The sequence below is a fragment of the Ursus arctos genome, unplaced genomic scaffold (genome assembly GCF_023065955.2).
Source record: "Ursus arctos isolate Adak ecotype North America unplaced genomic scaffold, UrsArc2.0 scaffold_3, whole genome shotgun sequence".
In the NCBI taxonomy this organism is placed as follows: Eukaryota; Metazoa; Chordata; class Mammalia; order Carnivora; family Ursidae; genus Ursus; species Ursus arctos.
The window spans coordinates 57,148,558-57,167,385 of record NW_026622985.1 but is presented as its reverse complement, the minus strand read 5'-3'; the positions used below and the strand labels follow the sequence as shown (position 1 = coordinate 57,167,385).

The 18,828-nt window shown below is 45.7% G+C and overlaps 1 protein-coding gene across 1 annotated transcript in view; it reads right to left on the bottom strand.

Moving 5' to 3' along the window:
- The window catches only part of CHN2 (chimerin 2), a 283,549-nt gene that overhangs the window by 84,759 nt on the left and 179,962 nt on the right, over nt 1-18,828 (bottom strand). The window contains exons 5-6 of the mRNA XM_026508512.4: nt 17,334-17,447; nt 15,154-15,439 (exon numbers count right to left, since the gene is read on the bottom strand). Coding sequence (XP_026364297.1) covers nt 15,154-15,439; nt 17,334-17,447 — 400 coding nt within the window. The remainder of the gene's footprint in view (nt 1-15,153; nt 15,440-17,333; nt 17,448-18,828) is intronic.

Below are 18,828 nucleotides of genomic sequence, written 5' to 3'. Positions count from 1 at the left end.
TCCTGCTTATATTCTAGGATGGGAGGAATAAACAGTGCTCGGAGCACTCACCCGCACACACACATACACACACACACAGACACGCATTATATTATACAGATAATATTCAACAAGCATATATTATATATAATATAAATATATTAATATATAATAATAATATATAATACATAAGGCAACTCTGGGACTAGGGCAACACGTTAACTAATTAATAATATTTAATAGATAATTATTGTATGTATAATAATTATACATGTTATTAATCAACTATCACGTTGCCCTAATCCCAGAGTTGCCTTATCTAGATAATGACAGTCCTGCTGTACTGATTAGACCAGACAAGGTGTGGTCCCTCACCTCCTGGGGAGCTGGATCCCAGCCCAGACTTACTGTTATCTGCACTGATGGAGGCAGGGCCTGGAAATCTGTGTATTAACCAACTTTCCAGGGGATTCTCATGTACACTAAAATATGAGAACCACCGGATTAGAGAAAATGTGATTAGCAGCCTGAACACTGCTGACCTCTTTTTACCCCATTTCTAGCTGTATACTCTCATTGAACTGGAAGAAAAACCTTTGCTCTCTTAAGTAATAACCATTTCCATTTTAATATCCTGTAAACTATTTAATTAGTCGGTAAATTTTTCATAGGTATTAAAGGTCAGGATTTGTGAAGTCCAGGTTAACGAGTATTTTTATTCTATTACCAAATTCAATATTGATTATTTTAAAAGTCCACAGCATTTAAAGAAAGGCGCACATCTTCTTTCTTTCTTTGCTAGGGGACAACGGAATGAGGGATGAATACAAACACGTTCATTCGTTCAACAAACATTTATTCGGAGTGTGTGTTTAAGAGCCGTTGGCAGAGGGTTTTGGAGAATAGAGGGTCATGTCTTGAACAGATAAGCCCTTTGGGCCAATGCAGCTCTGTGGGGCCCAATTTATGTACAAAAGTGTCGTAATGGGTTTCTAGCTGTCCCCTTGCACCCCAAACCTGGAGAAACTTGTGAGAAACCATTTACCACACTTGGGCTTTCTGAAATCGGAAGAGTAGGCTGACCATTAGCTTGGGTCATAGTGCCACCATTTAAAAATGGAAAAGGTTGGCCTTTAAAAACTTGCCAACAGCTACTGCCAAAAGCTACTGGCCTTTGAAAGGGAAGGGGCAGATGTGCCAGAATGCCCCGTCTGCTCCTCCGCGGCCCTGGTCTCTCTCCCCTCCAACCCAGCTGCCATGCTGACCGATGTCAAGCCCTCTTTCACAGCTCCGCCTCTGGCAGCTCCTCAAGCTTTCAGGCATGACGGCCACACTTCTCAGCCTGCCCTTGTGTCCCTTCTCAAGCTCATCCATCTCATCAGCCTCCCCTCCCGTCCGCTATCTGACCCTCTTATCCGCCACACCACACAACACCCTGTTCTAGAAGGTCCTTCTCTCCCCGGCACAGGCCTGCCTTCCTTTGGGACTCCATCAGAGCTATTTTGGCTGCAGGAAACAGGAACTCTACCCAAACTAGCACTAAAACAAAGAGAGAGGGAAATATATTGGCTCACAGACCAAGGCTGGAACTGTTCAAATGACCCTCTTCAGAGGGGGAACACGCCTCTTCCCTAATTGCTCTAGTGGAGAGACCTAGGGCCTCCCTGACCGTGCCTGCAGCACTGGCCCGTCCTGAGCTGGCCCTTGTCAGGGTGATTGGCCAGCTACGAGAAGAACAGTGCTTGGCACAGATTAGGGGCCCAATGAATATCTAACTGTCATCAGTAATTATTCACAGTTTAAGAATGAGTGACTGAATGAATGACCCCCCCTCCCCCAGTGGGGCGCAATCAGAGTCCTATCCAAGCCACAGCGAGGCGGCCAAAAGAAAGCATGTCCAGGAAGGCTTCAGTGGGGTTGGAGAAGACCTTGCAGGTCAGGAAATGCCTGAACTTGGTCAGGAAAGATAGGTAAGCGTTCCCTAAGTCAAGGCAGGGGACTGGGGGAGAGGAGAGGAGGAACATTGCCGAGGGGAAAATGCTGGGTAAATGCTGAAGGGTGTGAAAGCAGCTGGTTTGCTCAGAAAACGATAATGACGTAGCAGCGCTGGCCTCTTGGACACAGCTTGGGGGTGGGGTCGGGGGGGAGCAGATGAGGGCAAGATGTGTGCACGGGCAGGCAGGGTGCTGGGGCAAGGGGACAAGGTCATTAAAGGCCAGCCTGAGGAATTCACTCTCAGGTGCCCAGGAGCTCTTCAAGAAGCTTTCAAGTCAGGACCCGCAGGGTTTGGGTCCCAGCTCGTTCACTGAGTGGTCATGAATAAGTTACCCCAGCCACCCCAGTTCCTCCCTCCCAGGGCTGCTGTGAGGGCAGCACGCAGCCAACGCGAAGCACCCCCACCGCCCCTGGGGCTTTGCAGAGGCTCTGTGAATGCTAGTGTTTCTTCTTCTCCCTGTGACCCGGTTGATTTCTACATTTAACTCACCAGAGGAAAACACATCCAGTTCATTATAAGCTCCATGTGTATCGTTCTACAGTCCCAGAGTTCAGCTGGTGCTTCAAAGCTACCGTGAGGGGGACCTGGGTCCCACGTAACTTCCTGACATTTATGACGGTACCTGTGGCTTCAGTCTCCTCTCACCCCGATTTCTCCCATCATGATTGGAAGAAGTGAGATGCTTGCAGCTGAAATCATGCATATCACAGTCGTCACTCTGGGATTTAGTGAAGGTGGTCGAGCTTTTCAATATTGCCAAATCCTCCTCAACTCACGGAGCTCCAGGCTAAAGAGGCACACAGGGGTGTTCTTTTAGAAATCCCCCAGGTAGGCATGCTTGTCTGTAATGAGCACTTGGCTTCTTAAGGAACTCCCTCAGCCACACATATTTCTTCATCAGAACAAGTTAGTCGAGCTGAAGACGCAGAGAATCACCCACAGAGAGAACGGAGAACTTCTATTTGAGGAGGGAAACAATTGCCACTACCATGCTTAGTTTAGAAGCTTTAAAATTAGACACAAAGCAGATGGGTGTCCTTTGTCAGTGTGGGGGCGTGGAAAGGACAGAAGCCTTGCAGTCAAGCCAGCCACGTGGTAGTTACTAGGAACTAGTTCTACGACTTGCAAGTGACTAGTTTTCTGCCGCTGGTGCAATCACTGGATCCCTCCAGCCCTCAGTTTTCTCGCGTCTTGCTGATAAAAAGAAGGGAGCCCAAGACTTAAAGACTGTTAGGAAGCTGAGTGAAACAAGTTCGGTTTATACAGGATTAAAATCTATGCCATGCTTGATAAATGTAGAGTTGTTGTCGTTGTTGTTGTAACTTTCCTAAAGTCATTCAGGATTAAAAACAATAGAAATCACTCATATCGTGAATGGTGTCACGTGTAGTTTACATACACTGCGGTACAACAGAACTACCCTTGCTCTGTTACAGGTATGCTGGGACATGCACAGCTCATAATTACGTGTCGTATTTCCGACTCTCAATTTGAGTGTTAACAAAGGATCGGTTGCAAGTGACAGTGAACTGACTTCTTACTCATTTTTTTAAAAGCCACCAAGTCACATGAGAACTGTAAAAGTTACATTAGGAAACTTTAACATACTCTTCTGATGGTCAGGCCTCATTAGCTTCATAAATAGAGACTAGGTACAAAGTGAAATATTAACTTTCTGGAAACTTCAAAGTGCTTATGTATGAGGAGAGACAAAACCAACTGCGACATTTATAAATTATCATCATAAAACCCAGCCAGACATTTCATTATTGAGAAATGAGTAATGCCAGTTCTGCAACCTGCTCCAAAAGGCAATGAAAACAAATAACCCAAGATGGAGACTTGACCATTTCATTTCCATTAATGTCAATGGAAATTATTCAGGAAATGAAATCCTTCCTCTTCCCCACAGCTGGGAAAAAACCCACAAATTGTTATAGACCAAGCTTTTAATTCATAAATACTACAGATAATGTTTTGACTTTTTGCTGTAGGTTTCCAGCTTATATTATCTGTTTTACTGATAACCTGCGTGGGAGGGGGGAGTAGGATTTCAGGTTCAACAGAGGCTCTCTTTGGCCAGATCCGACACCCTAGCTAGAGCTGTTTCTTTCCACTTTGTTAAAAAAAAGTTCACGGCAAAATCATGAATAAGATAAAAATCTGGCTTATCAGAATTCACTAGGAATCTTTAACAATTTGCCTTAATCTTATTTGGGTGCATATAAGTATTAAGAAGTCTACAGATACACTTACGGCAGAGCCAGGGGGCAAGTGATGTAGAGATGCACTCCAGAAGTGGGTTTTGGGCTATTTCCCATGTCCACCTGGTAATCCAAGTACTACCTTCCCACCCATTTCAGTAAACACTAGATGTTCCCTTTCCGCTGTAACATCATCATGTTAAAGAAGAATAGTGTGGATTGTTTAAAATTAAAATGGGCCTGAATTTGAAGACTTGAGCTTTTGATTTCTCAATAAGGTGGGCAGTCAGTGCTGGATAGAAGAGGGTGGGGGGCACGGAGGGGGTGGTATGAATTAGAGTTCTTCTGGCTATAAAGACAGTAGACATTTAACCTCAACCCAAACATTCCCATTCCCGCAGCGAAGAAGCGATACAGGAACTAACTGACTCACATAACTGACGTGACTGAAATACCCAGAAGAGCGTGGCAGGCTCTAGGGGCAGCTCTGGTAGAGGCACAGACCGAGTTCTGAGGACTCAGTTTCTCTCCCTTTCCAGCGCCACTGTCTCAGGCTCAGAGGGAAGACTGCAGCCACTCAGACTCTATTTCCTGCTATATCCAACTCAGCAGGAAAAAGGGCAATCCGCCTTCTTTCTGAAACTCACAGTGAAAGTCTACTCGTTTCAGTGGCTCTGCATTGCCCACTCTTGAACCAATCCCAGTGGCCAAGGAAATGTGACCTCTTGGATCAGCCTTGAATGACAAGTCCACCTGTGAGCTCAGGGACAGGGGCACATAAATTGAGAGTGGGAGGGGAGACGGTGGTTTCCCGAAGAGGGTGCATAGGTTCTAGGTGGCCAAGATAAGAGCGACTCATCAAGGGGGTGCAGGTGGGGAGACTGATGTATCTTGATTAGAGAGACACAAAGATGGTGGAAGGAGAAGCACTGGAGGAGTAAGAAAGAGGGGGGCCAGAGAAAGAAAGTAGTGGGATCCCACCAGCTTTCACCATGTCACCTCGAGCTTTGGGCCCATTTCTCATCTCTGCAGGGAAGAGAGTAAGACTGGGTCCATGGTTCTTTATTGGGATAATACACCAGAATTACCTAGAAGGAGGTTTCAAATGACACAGGACCAGGGTCAGTTCTGCTGCCCAGCCCCAGTGAAAGCCAATGGGAGGAGCTCTGAGGTCACAATCTGGGCAAAGACTGCAGTAATCGCCGGTGGACAGCGGTCCTAGGTGACAGCCTCATTTACCGCCCACAGTCAAAGGTGAAGAAAATGGCATACTGATTCCCTCAAACACCTGTCTGGAGACTTACAAATATAAACTTCTCTAAAAGGTGTGCTTTTCATCCACCAGTGTCTGCTAACAGCAGCAGTTCTCAAAGTGTGAGGGACCTCAAGAGACTGTCAGAAGATCTGTGTGGTCAAACTATTTTTATTAATGGTCTTGTCCACTGATTGATATTGCAACTAGCCTTTAAGAAACTATTGTTTGTTAAGTTTTGGTCTGTTTTGTTTTTTTTTAATTACATTTACCTAAAAAGGCTACAAAAAACCCACATTCTTCCTTTTCTTGATGACACAGATCTGTGTAAGGCCAGAATTTCTTCCTATATTTCAAACAAAACAATATTTCATCACAGATTGAATACAAAAGCAGATGTGAGCATCCATGGGTTGTCTGTTCCGCCAGACACTAAAGAGATTTACAAAAATGGAACATAATGCCAATATTCCTACTAGATTTTGTTTTGTTATGGGAAATGGGGTTATTTTCACGCAAAAAAATATGTTATTTATATAACATGCAATGAATTTATTACTGTTATGTTTAAAAGAATAAATATTTAACATTTTTCTCAGTTTTAGTTTTAGATACAGTAAAGATCAATAGATACAACTCAAATAAATAAAAGCTTTTTGGGGTTCTCAGAAATTTTAGAGTCTATAAAAAAGCCAAAAAGTGTGGACACATCTGGACCAGAATCCCAGTGAATCAGATCACTGGGACCATTTCTACATCTTAGTGTCCCAAGCTGGCAGAGCTGCCCACCTGCTTACACAGAGAATGAGCACGAACTACAAAAAGGACACTGCCTAGCCATTGCATAGCCTGATCTGTGCTATAAAACCTGAGGAAGTGGGAACGATTCAGTGGATTCATTGCTGAAAATTTGTTCTTGCTCATTACTCCCACATCTGGTAAGCGTAGTCCTTCGAGACGGTCACGAGCAGGTAACTCTCCTCTTAGCCACTAGATGGCACTGCTTACATAAAAATACTTAGCAAGGGCCGCATCTCTAAATGAGCTGTTTCCTAGATTTTGGTGGGGATGGATAAAGAGGGTTTGGTGCATCTTATTCTGACAAATACTGAGTGTATTAGGATAACTTTCCTTTTTGCTTCTGTAAATTTCTAACTTTGAGATCACTGATAATGAGGGATTGGTAAAAGAAGCTTTCTGATAAAAGATAAATCCTGTGGACTTAGTTATTCTTCTACAGCAAGGGTTCTCGGCTTTAGCTGCAGATCAGAATCACCTGGAGCATCTAAAATCCAGATGCCAGGCCTTATGACAGTAGTTAAATCTGATTTTCTGGGGGTGTGGCCCAGGCATTGGTATTTTGAAAACTTCCCAGTAAATTCCAGTGGGCAGCCAAGGTTGAGAATCATAGTCTTACAAACTTTGCCATTAAGAAACTACCAGCTGACCTATAAGGAGAGACATTGATTTTTCCTTGTCCCTTCATCTAATTCTTTTAATTGTATTCTAGTTGATTTTTCCCATCATTTAAATTTTAGCCAATGATCTGAGAAAAAGAGCCAAGGAAAAAAGGAGCAAAGCAAACCTTGGAACCACCAGAGTTTACTGCCTTAAGATTTTTCACAGAGGACTTTTTATATGTAGGTGAAGGTAGAGAATGAACCCCAATGTCTAAATTAGGGCATAGGAGAGGCATTAGAGCAGGTGGTACAGGTTATCCCTAAGAGAAAATGCTCCAAGTATCTGGTAACTTACTTTCTGTCTCACCTTTCATCTCACCAAGGGATGAAAACTTTAGGATCACCTGGGGGACCTTAAAAATAAAGATGCCTGAATTTCACTGGTGGGAGGCCTTGATCAAGAAGTCAGCAGAGGCCAAAGATGGGTGTTTTTAAAGCTCCCAGGGTGGTTCTAAGCTCAGCCAGCTTGAGAACCACTGACCTAGCCAAATCACCTATTTCTCAGACTGCACGGTAAATCCCAGCCCATTAGGGCATTCTGATGTAAAGTAAGGCTCCGTAAAACTGATTTCATGAGCACATGTAATCTAAGTTCAAATCCATTCTTACAGCATTACATCCCATTCCATTTTATGACTCTGTGTGTGCGAGGTAGGAAGAGTCATTATTGTACCTGTCACTTTTACTAGCTAAGTCGTGCTCATCTCCATTTACCCTTGACTCCCGAGAAAAAGACTGGTTATGTCAGTTACATATTATTTCCAAGGGACCTCCTGTTGGGGCAGATCTACAGGTTTTCCAGACCCTGTAACTATGAGCAGATCATTTTCAGTTCCTTGATGCTTTCCACATTAACAATTCAGGCTCTTTCTTTGGTAAATGAAAGCGGTCCCTCTGCTTGGTGAAGGGCTAGGAGCAATACTATGTTTGAATCGACTGTCCTTAATCAAGTCACAGAGCCTGTCTGCCCGCCCCCCCCCCCCCCCCGCCAGAGCCAAGATCCTTTCCATAAGGGCACAGTTGAGGAGCCCATCCAGGAAAAGGGCTACCTCGTTATCTTGCATTAATGCCAATTACGGCATCTGAACCTGAACTTTAGACACTAATTAGAACAGTGCTAACACAGTGAGCAGTGGAATTGGTCTGCATTGACTCGCTGCATTGGTTATTCTCTGCCATATTCTACTCCCCTCCCTCAATTCATTCTCTACCCTTTTACCCATGGTGGGGAGACTGACTCATGCGGACTGTATCCCCAGCTCTTTTGCTCTCTGGCTTCTGGTCGAGTTTGTCCAATGGAAGGTAAAGTCAGGAGATCAAAGGGTAGAGGAGACAGAAGTTGGGTTATTCCACCCCCCTTTTGGGTAATATGGCACTTCAGTGGCTGCACGGCTATACCCTTGATTGACTGTGGGAGCCCCTCCTGTGCAGACCCCCACTATGTGAATCTCCCTTCTGTGCAAGCCCCCTTCCCGTGGGAGCTCCCTTTTGTGTGGGAGCCCCTTCCCATGGGAGTCCCCTCCTGTGGGAAGCCTCCTTCTGTGGGAACCCTCCTATTATGTAAGCCCCCCTTCTGTGCAAGACCCCCCCCTTCTGTGGGAGCCCTTTTCTTGTGGAAAGCCCCCTCCTGTGGAAGGCTCCATTCCAGTTCTCGTCGGACACCAGCCACCCCAGTGCCTTCTTTGGGTCCCTTCGGCCCTAGGGAGGTAACAGCTTCCCGCCATTGCCAGCCCCTGGAAAAATCCCTTAATCAAATTCTTAAAATCCCAGTGACTATGTCTTCCATTTCCTGCTGGGCTCTGATTGCTGGGATTCCTCCTAGACTAACTATAATCTGAATTCATTTTTCACTTTTCAATCATTCACGTAGAAGTCCTGCAGGTATACCTTGTGTTCCTCAAAGATCTTAACTTTAAGAGAACTTCTAAGTTGCAGGGTACTTTCAAGCCTTTTGTTTGTTTGTTTTTTTGCCTATCCAAGCTTTCATGACGTCTGGATGTCTTTGAAATACTCGAAGACTAATGAGCTGGGTGCCTCAGTTTCCTGTCGTGTAAAACAAAAGGGCTGCACAAAATGGTCTCTAAGGCACTCCTCCCCCAGGCGCTGCTCCTGCCACCCCCTGAGTCAAATTAGCCCAGGGAGGCAGGAGCGGGGTGGGGCGGGGGGGGGGGGGTAATGGGAGATACCCACACCGTCTTGGTGTATTTGTGATATGTGGTCCTCAGGGTGAATGTGATACGGTCTGTTCCATTCTTAAGTTAGCCATCTGCTGTTCACTGGGTGGTGTGTCCTCTGCCAGGCCCTTTGTGGGCCGAGCTTTCGAGCTGGGGAGTGAGCCGCAGGGGAACCTGGGCCTCCGACAGGTCAGCTGCTCAGGGAGCAGAGGCATCCGAACAGCGAACAGCGGGTGCGTGCTGGAGCCATCGGGGGCTTGCTCACACGCAGACTAAGCTGCCACCCCCAGGGTTCCTGACCCAGCAGTGCTGTACGGGGCCCGAGTGGGGGAGCTTCTCATCAGTTTCCTGGGCTGCTGATGCTGCTGGTCCCTGAGGGCCATACTTTGAGAACCACTGGTCTGATTAACCACTTAGGATGCAACACATTAAATTATCATGAAGATTATGTGCAAAGCTCGGGGGTGGTTTTGTGGTGGGAGTGATTCCTTGAGAGTCCGTAAAGGAGGGTGAGCCCCAGCAGGTTTTACCAGAGAGGCTGTGCTGGATGCTAGAGGATGGCCAGGAGCCCACAGATCACAGGAGGGGAAGGCCCTTCGGACAGGGGCGTGAGGGGAGGGGAAGCAAGGGGACAGGAACATCTGTGGGCTGCAGGGCAGCAGGTCAGTGAGGGAGGCCAGCAGTGGGAGACAGGCTGGGAGAGGTGGGGCCGGGCTGTCGTGGGCGTTTGCATTCGTTTTTGAGTGTCCCTCACCACCGTCTACCCCAGGCCTTGCTGCATGCTTACTTCTGACAGCGCAGCCTGTTAGCAGCTGTCCTCACCGCGCACCTCTCGCTCTCTGTCTGGGGCTTCTCTAACAGGACTGTCTGAGATGCCCATGGCCACCCACCTGGCTCTCCACATGCGCAGCCTGGTGTGCGAGGGACTCAACAGCTCACCAGCACCCCTCAGCCAACAGAGGACAGGAGGTGGTAGATAAACAGCACCCCCCCCATTCCTCTTAGGAGCAATTCTACATGGCTTCTCAGAAGGTGCCCAACTGATTAAAATCCATTGCTATTGGCTTCTCTTCTCGTCTCTTTCATTCTCCTGACCTCTCCTTCCTGCTCATTAGAATGCCTTCCCATATTATCAGTGTACCAAACCCTTGTCCCAGGCTCTGCTTCCAGGGAAGTCCAGGCTCAGAAAAGCTACAAATGTCCTGCTGAGGAATTTGGACTTTGTCCTGCAGACAAAGCCAATCACGTTTCCCAAGATGAAAACAACAAAAGCAATAGCAACACTCTGATGAAAAAAGTCACCAAGGGTCACCAACACTTAGGTACCATTGTAGGACTTGGGGGGGAGAACCATTCTGTCTCAGCTCAACTGACTTGTGAGGCTTCTGTCGGTCACCGAGGCCTGGATATCCATTCCCTGGTGTGGCTATGCCCTCCTGCTCCAGGGCAGTGGAGGGAAATGTAATGTCATTGCTGGGCAAGGATCTCTGGCAGGCTAGCTGGTTCTTAGGGTGGAAACAGCAAAATAAACAGTGAGAGGATCCCCCTGGATGTGAAGAAGAGAATTAGTTCAAAAAGGGGGGAAAAGGCAGGTTAGGGTCGGAGAGAGAGTGTTCCTATCTGAAACAACTCATCTCAGAGGAGGACGTCCTAACCAGGCTCAGAGCCCTTCAATCAGGAAAATGTCACTCTCTTGGTTTCACAAGAAGACAAGTAGAAACCAAAGAGGGTTTCCCTGCTGCCACAGGAAAGCAAGAAGAATCTGGGAGTTGGTCTTCACAGCTTGAGAAAGCAGAGGTGGGGTGGGGGGATGAGCACGCAAAATGCAGGGAGGGCTGGGCAGGATCCCAGGGGAGCAACGCCAGTGAGGAAGCGACAGCCAACCCATTTCCAGGGACAGTCTTGTCAAAGTCCTTACGTGGTGATTTTGGTCTTTACCCTCTTGTGGCCCCAACCCTAAAGGCTGCTACACACAGACTCTGTTAAGCATCCAAGGGAGAGATGAAGGGAAAGGGGAGCTATGAGGATGGGGAAGGCGACCCGTGCAAAGGGGTGGGGAAAACGGCCTGGGTCCAGAGGCTGGAACTGCTTGCCCCCTCTCTGTATGTGTGTGTGTGATGCCTTGAGTACAGAAGAGGATTTACTCGGGGTTTGCTCCAACATATGTGAATTTAAAACCTTGTGCATTCTTTTTTCTTATTTAATTTTTGAAGAGAATGCTGCATTTATGGTGGTTCAAAATTCAAAGAGTACGAAATAGTAGCAGGGGAGAATCTCCTTCCCACCCTTACCTCCCAGATACCCGCTCCCCCTCCCCACAGGCAACGAATGATACTCGCTCTTGTATCCTGCAAGGGACAGCTTATGATTCTGCGGAACAAACATAACGTAAAACCGTTTTTCTTCTGGTTTACACAAATGAAACATAGTAGACACACTATATTGTAAGTTGTTTTTGGCATTTAGTAACTCTGGATAATCTTTCCATATCGGTGTGTACGAGTATTCTTATTCTTTTCTGTGGCTGCGTGGTATTTCTTCACATGCGTGTGCCCTAATTCATCGAAACAGCCCCTAACCGATGGGCATTCAAGGCTACTTTCTAACTTTTGCTATTAGAAAAAATATTGAAATAAATAAACTGTTAAGATATATGCTAAACTCTGTTTTTCTCCAGTAAAACGTAAATGCAATTTAATACAGGCAAGCCAAATTTATCAAATAAACATGTGCCATGGAAAACACTATTGTCACATATATTTGATTCAGCAGAGTAGCCTTCCTAAAAAACTTAGTTATTATAGCTAGTAAGAGCAGTGTGTTTTTAAAAACAGATGATGGAATGAACCCAGGGTCCTGGGATCGAGCCCCGCGTCGGGCTCCCTGCTCGGTGGGAAGCCTGCTTCTCTCTCTCACACTCCCCTTGCTTGTGTTCCCTCTCTCGCTGTCTCTCTCTGTCAAATAAATAAATAAAATCTTGAAAAAAAATAAAGTATTTAAAAAAAAACAAAAAAAAAACCCACCCAGATGATAGAAATATTGAGAGATTCTTAGCGTCCGTTGACTGAGCGTGGGGAGAACCAGAGGTGTTTGCTTAAAGCAATGAGGGTACTAAGAACAGAATGGGGCCCCCCTGCTCTGTAGGTTTAGGCAGCTCTGAACTTAGGGCTCAGAAATCTGGGTTTGGTTCCTTACTCTGCCACTGTGACTTTTTCAGTGAAGTGGGACAATGATTCCTGCTCTATGTACCTGGCGAAGCTGCTCCAGGGATAAAATGGGAAATTACCTCACATGTGTGAAATCTGTAAACTGTAAATGCCCGAACCAATGTTAAATCCTGGTGTTATCCTATTGCTTAGAGTGCTGGTTTGGGAGGTCAGTAGATAATCCATCTATGGAATCAATTCTGAAATAAATTTCATAAAAGAAATTACACCGGGCAGGACCATTTTGATTAAAGGCACCAAATGGTGGCCCTTATATATCATAATGTTTTAAAAATCAATTAAATAAAGAATCGGAAAGGAAAGAGATTGCTATTGGTTAACTATCACAACTTTTTTTTTTTTTTTGCACCCTCCCCACCTCTCCGCCTCATCTACAGTTATTAAAACCAAGTTCACTGCTAACCACCTTGACAGGCGATAAATCTGGAAACCACTCAGATCTGACGGGGTAGGTGATATCTTTATGCCAATTAACACTGATAATATTCTCGGATTTTCAGGTACCACAATCTCCCTGGATTCATTTGGAAATGATCGATAAAATAAATGGGTGAACAAAGTTTAAGTACTCTGGAAAATGAAATGCCGGGCTGTCTGGGTTTGAGAATTATTAGGAAACCTACCCATTTCACTCATTAAAACCTCCAAGATGCGCCATTATCGAAGCAGACAGGTGCCCCGGGCACTTCTCAGTCAATCCACTCAAGTTTCCACTACCTCTTTTCTAGTCTCTGTCTCCATGGCAACAGTCCACTGACCTGCCCTTAAGGGAAACAGATTTTCTGGCAAGACTGAGACTATTAATAATTCCACTTGTCAATACAGGTCAGAGAGGAAGAGATGCATTTGTACCAAGTTACTTAACAAACTCGCTGACAAAATGAGCGACCTCCAGCAAATGACCGGACCCAGCGTTCAGAATGTCCCCCAGGAAAGCCAAACACTGTATCATTAGTGTCCCAGAAAATCCACACCACAAACACCTGTCCATCAAACCCTTCCCTGTGTGTGGACTTCTTTCAATGTTTTATTTACCTTTTTCTAGAAAGGTGAAAGTGTCCTGGGAAGCTCATCTAAAGTGATTATTAATCTGAATATTAATTTCCTCCAAATTTAATAAATACATATAAAATGATCTACAATGAAGGGCATATTTTGTCCCGCAAGTTTCCTTATGGGAATATCATCTAGAAATATTAGTTTTTCGTGACCGAACTTACCTCTTGGTGATGGACAAGGCTCTAGAAATATCAGTTCAGTATCCTGAATCTAAACTCTCATCCCAAACACACCAGAGGCACTCTTTCTACTCACCTCTGTTCCTGGAAACGTTCTAGTGTGTGGCCTGCCATTGTAACAGGTTGCCTTTTTGGTGGCATTACTCTCTGACTTGGAAATATAAACGCCGCTTCAGAGATTTATTTTACAATTCATCTTTGGATTTGTCATGGCTGGGAAGGTCAGCTTCCAGATTTTCTATTCTAAATTACTTTCGAAAAGATTTTTACAAACAGACTAAGGAATGGCTTTTGCCTGGACCAGAACAAACTCTGAAAGTTGGGGCTCATGTCTCCTCCCTCCCTTTTGGTAAAATGTAAACCATCAGAAAATGCACCGTTTCCCAAATCAATTATTTGTAAAAGAATGACAGGTGCCTTGGAGACACTGGAGTTATAAAAGAGAAAATGGCAAATAATTTTTTCATGGGCCAGCTGCTCCGCTGATGTGATTTTGGGGAAGGTTCTCCTAGGCTCTAAAATCCAATCAGCAAATCAATTAAGATCATGCCTGTCTCTGCCAACAGGACCGCGCTGCCTTCCTCTGCCCTCCTCCCCATTCCAGTGATTTTTGGTGTGTCCCTGTCCCTAAGCCAAGGGAGCCAGTCAACCTGAGGTTCCTTTGCTTTATGCTTACACTGGACAACAGGGGAGCCTGGGGGCGCCGTTCCGGTTTAATTGAGGATGAGCGATCACCAGAAGGAGCGTTGCCCACCATTCTGGCCCCACCCTCACTTATATGTGCCCCAGTCCAAGCTTGCCTTCGACACTGGGCTCAGCACAGACTCAGTGGGGGCTGACCGGTAGGACTGGCTGTCACTTTCTTTCAGCGGAAAACATATAGGACCAGGCAAAGCAGATGGCTCCTGAAGGGGCACATCCAAAAAATCTGCTAGCAAACTGTGGTGGTGTCTTTCAAACAAACAGCAACTTACTGGAGAGGAAAATCAGATTTGCCCGCCACATCCTGCCACCGCCCATGCAGCTTGCGCACCGCCCACTTGGGAGTTTCTAGTCCTCAGCGAGGCAGGAGAACTCCTCCTTTGGGGCAAAGGACAGCCGTCTTTTAAGCCTCCCAGAGATGGCCAGCCTCCCCAGTGATGCTCCCGTATCTGTCAGTAAAAGCTGTTATCTAGCGAAGACCACCTGCAGGAGCGGGCTGACCTGTGCGTCACGCACGGTCACTCAGTCCGAAGAGAGGCAGACACAAATGCCACGTATTTGCATAGCTACGTGGACCTGGAGACAGCCAGTAAGGCCTCAAATGGAATTAAAACCAAGGACTATTTTCACCATAAAACAATAATAAAGCTTTTCTTTTTTCTTCAAACTCCAAATAAACCCACAAATAATTACTTGTGAAGCCCTGGCTCTGAGTGTATGAGTTTGGGCAAATCAATTCACATTTCTGGGCCTCCGTTGAACCGGAAGATTTCAAAGGTCCCTCCTAGCCGAACATTCTAGATTTCTTTGGGTGGGGGTGGGTCTCTTCCAACATTCTGGCCAATCGCATTCATACTTAATCATGCAGTTGTTCGGCGCAGATTAAAAGCAGAGACTGTTCCTGTCACACGTGTAGCTTACCTTTTCAACTGCTGTGTGTTCTTCGTTTGTAACGCTTGTTTTTCTGGATTCATTTTTAGACCTGCTCAGCCTCCTGGATACTTTTTCTCTCAGTAGAGTGGCATATCCAATGTGTTCATAAATGGGGTTTGTTGTCATTTTGGAAATGTATTCAGAAGCTTTTGTTTCTATGTACAGTGTTATCAAGCCATCTGTGACCAGATCATGAATCGATTCAAACCTCTTCTCGCCCACAAAGTGTTTTCCATCATAGAAGAGCCTGTAGTTTAAAGTCTGGTTTCCAAACCTGCCCCCAAGAGAAGGAGAAATCACAACAGTGTTAGAAGTAAGAACATGAAAGAACGGTAGCAGCTAACACTTTCTGAGTGCGTAATGTACGTCAGGCACTGAGCTAGGCACTTGGCATTTTTACCCTCCCCCCATTCAGTTGTCATAGACAGTCTGAGACAGGTAGAATTATTATCCCTGTCCTACGGCTAAGGAAACTGATATTTGAAGGGATCGGGTACCTGCTTGAGGTTACACCCGTGGAAAGAGGCAGGGGTGGGATTTAACACCAGGCAGTCACATGGCATCACTGGATTCTAGAAATCACTAAGGCCATTGAGTCCTTATCATTCTCATTTGTAAACGTGAGAGGGTAGAGCCTAGTTTACAAATATTTTACTTTGAAATTTCCTTGATGAAAACCAGCCACAGCTCTCTACCCCACCCCTATACCTGGCGATTGCCTCTGCAGGGGAAGCTACCACCAATCGCCCTGATGTCCCCTTATTAGTACATCTTTGACCGCCACCAGTAGAGCACCTCATGCCTCCCACCCTAGTTGGTGCCACAGAAGGGAGATGAGGGGAGCTGGGCGAGACTCCCTGCGGAGCTGCCACCGCCAGCGTCCCGGGGATCTAACCTATAAGGTCCTCCCCCTTTTGACTGGCTGCACCCTCTTGGCCTTGGTCCCCCTTTTGACTGGCTGCACCCTCTTGGCCTTGGTCCCCCTTTTGACTGGCTGCACCCTCTTGGCCTTGGTCCCCCTTTTGACTGGCTGCACCCTCTTGGCCTTGGTCCCCCTTTTGACTGGCTGCACCCTCTTGGCCTTGGTCCGGCTTGGTTCCCCACTGGGACTGCCTGTGCCTGCTGCTGGAGGGCTGGGGGATAGGAAAGTACATAGCACACCTAGAGCGCTCGCTAACTTTTGAAGTACTTCCTTATAATGACATCATCTAAGATATGTTCAAACCATCCGTAGGTGCGACTTGGGAAGTAGCCTTCTACAGCCACAATATTGAGGTGTCACATGGAATACGCCATGGTGGGCTGGCCTGGGAAGTGTTTCCATTGATACCCTTCCTTCTATGGAGAAAGAGCCTCCTAATTCCAAAGAGTTCATACATGAACTTTCAGAAGACAATTCGATTCTGGAATTGGACACTTTCCCCAAACCTTATGGGATTGCCGTAAGGATCGAATGGTATCAAATATCTGATCCAGTTTAGGAAAGTGCAGAAAACGCGCTGCTTTTCTGGCCCTGGCATTTCCAGTTCTTGTGATTTTGTGATAAAAGGCTCAGGAGAACTCTGCTCCGATGGCTTGCTGGCATGGAGCGCCATGACTGCCGTTGGGAGTCCACGTGATTCTCGGGTCCATGTTAACCCCGAGAGAACCCATGGATAAACTCCGCATCAGTCCAGGCACATATACACAGCGTGAGGGGAAGACTTTTGACAAGGGCTCCCGGGAACTAACTGAGGCAGAGGCGTTGCTCCCTCAGCTGGCTCAGCTTTAGGCAGAAGTGGCTACTGGAGCACTAACTTTCCAGATAATTCTCCAGTTTACTGTATGTGCATAAACAGAGCCTCAGTGTCCATCCTACTGATAACACTAGGAAGTGTATAAGCCTCTGATATGCTACTGGTACTCTGTAAACAAAGTGAAAATAAGAAATAAGTAGGGGGAAATGGGTAGAGTTTCTGGTTGGGATGACAAAAAAATCCTGCCAACCCATAGTGGAGATGGTTGCACAGCATTGAGAATGTACTTAGTGCCAGTAAACTGCACACTTAAAAATGGTTAAGATGGTAAATTGTATGTTACATATATTTTACGGCAATAAAAAAAATGGGAAGAATGTTAAGTAAGGCCACTTGTACAGCAGTAGCAATAACAGATGAAATCAAGTTCACCTTAGAGCTAACGTGTAGCATCCTGGCTGGCGCTGGCTTTCTCTAAGAATGTAGGCGCCCTCCACGCCTCCGAGAAGCTCATCTGCCTGCTCCCGGGAGATGATCCCGTGAAACCTGAGGAGAGACGGACCGTGTTTGTTCTCAGCAGACCACATACAAAGTATGTACCATGGAGAGATAGGCTACAAAAGATGACGGGGCCACCCCGAACCGACTGTCCCCCACTTGGATGAAGAGGGGAGTAACTACCATATGTCTTAAAGATGCGGCTGGAACCACTTCTCAGCAAACCCCAAACATCTAAGAAGTATTCAGGTAGGGAAAACAGCAGGAAGAACACCCGGTCCAGCTGTCTTTCTGCTCTTGTCTTTGCTCTCAAGCTGAAAGCTGAAGTCAAAACAAAAGGCCAGGTTATGGCTCCTTCTTTAACCATGGGGAATAACAAGAGAGCAATTACCAATTTAGCTCTCAGCTCAAACACAGAAACTATGTATTGCTTGGATTGCTAATGAACACTATTGATTAGCAACTTGCTTACTTCAGGGGCAGGGTGTTGTTAATTTTAGAGGTTGTTCTCTGGAAACAATAGCCAGCTATAATCAACATTCTTCCATTCCTAATAATGTTTAGAGCAATCCCTTAGGGATATGTTTGAAAAAAAAGTACCTATTGTTCTTTTTTGTTTATTCTTTTTTTTCTGCAATTTTAAAATAATACACATGCATGTAGAAAACACAGCTAGCTATCTAGGAAGAATGCAGGCTTGGCCAATGATTGCTTTGTTCTGGAGGCACACGTCTGAGGCCTACAGAGTGGACAGTGACTCCTGGGGAACCTCCTCTTGTCTTGAAGCAAAGACAGCTCCTCCCCACCCCCCCACCTCTTACCAGAGATTTGATCGATGGTGTTTCATAGGAAGGTGGGGGAGCTAGGTTGGGGGGTGAGGCCAGTGCTGAGGGACCCCAGGGTCCTGGGACAGGGAACAACACCTTCTTCCCCAGATTACCCGAATTTGAAGATCTTTGGGGGAATAAACTAGAGAAGAAATTTTTCTTATGATCCCCTCTTTGTAGAAAGCAAGCATGCATAGAAAAACACCAGAAGGGATGAAATATAAAGGGGAAAAGTTAGCAATGAGTTTTTTCATGCCCAGCTGAGGATGTTCTCCACTTTTTATACCTCTATATTTTCTAATTTTCCCAAATTAGTGGGTTTTAATTTATTCATGTTTTAAGAATAAAAGTAATACTGATGCATTTCAAGAGCTAAAAGGCACATAAGAGGTAAAAATGTAAACATTACAGAGTAAAGACTCTCTTCCCCTAAAGGTATCCATTGTCAACAGTTTCTTGTGATTCCTAGTAGGAAAAAAATGCATCAATGTTTCCTGAAGAGAGCATTTATTACTTTTCAAATGGAACAAAAAGCCTTTTTTTTTTTTTAAAGGGAAACATAGAATCTGAAGTTTTTAAGCTAATTTCCCTCTAATGCAAAA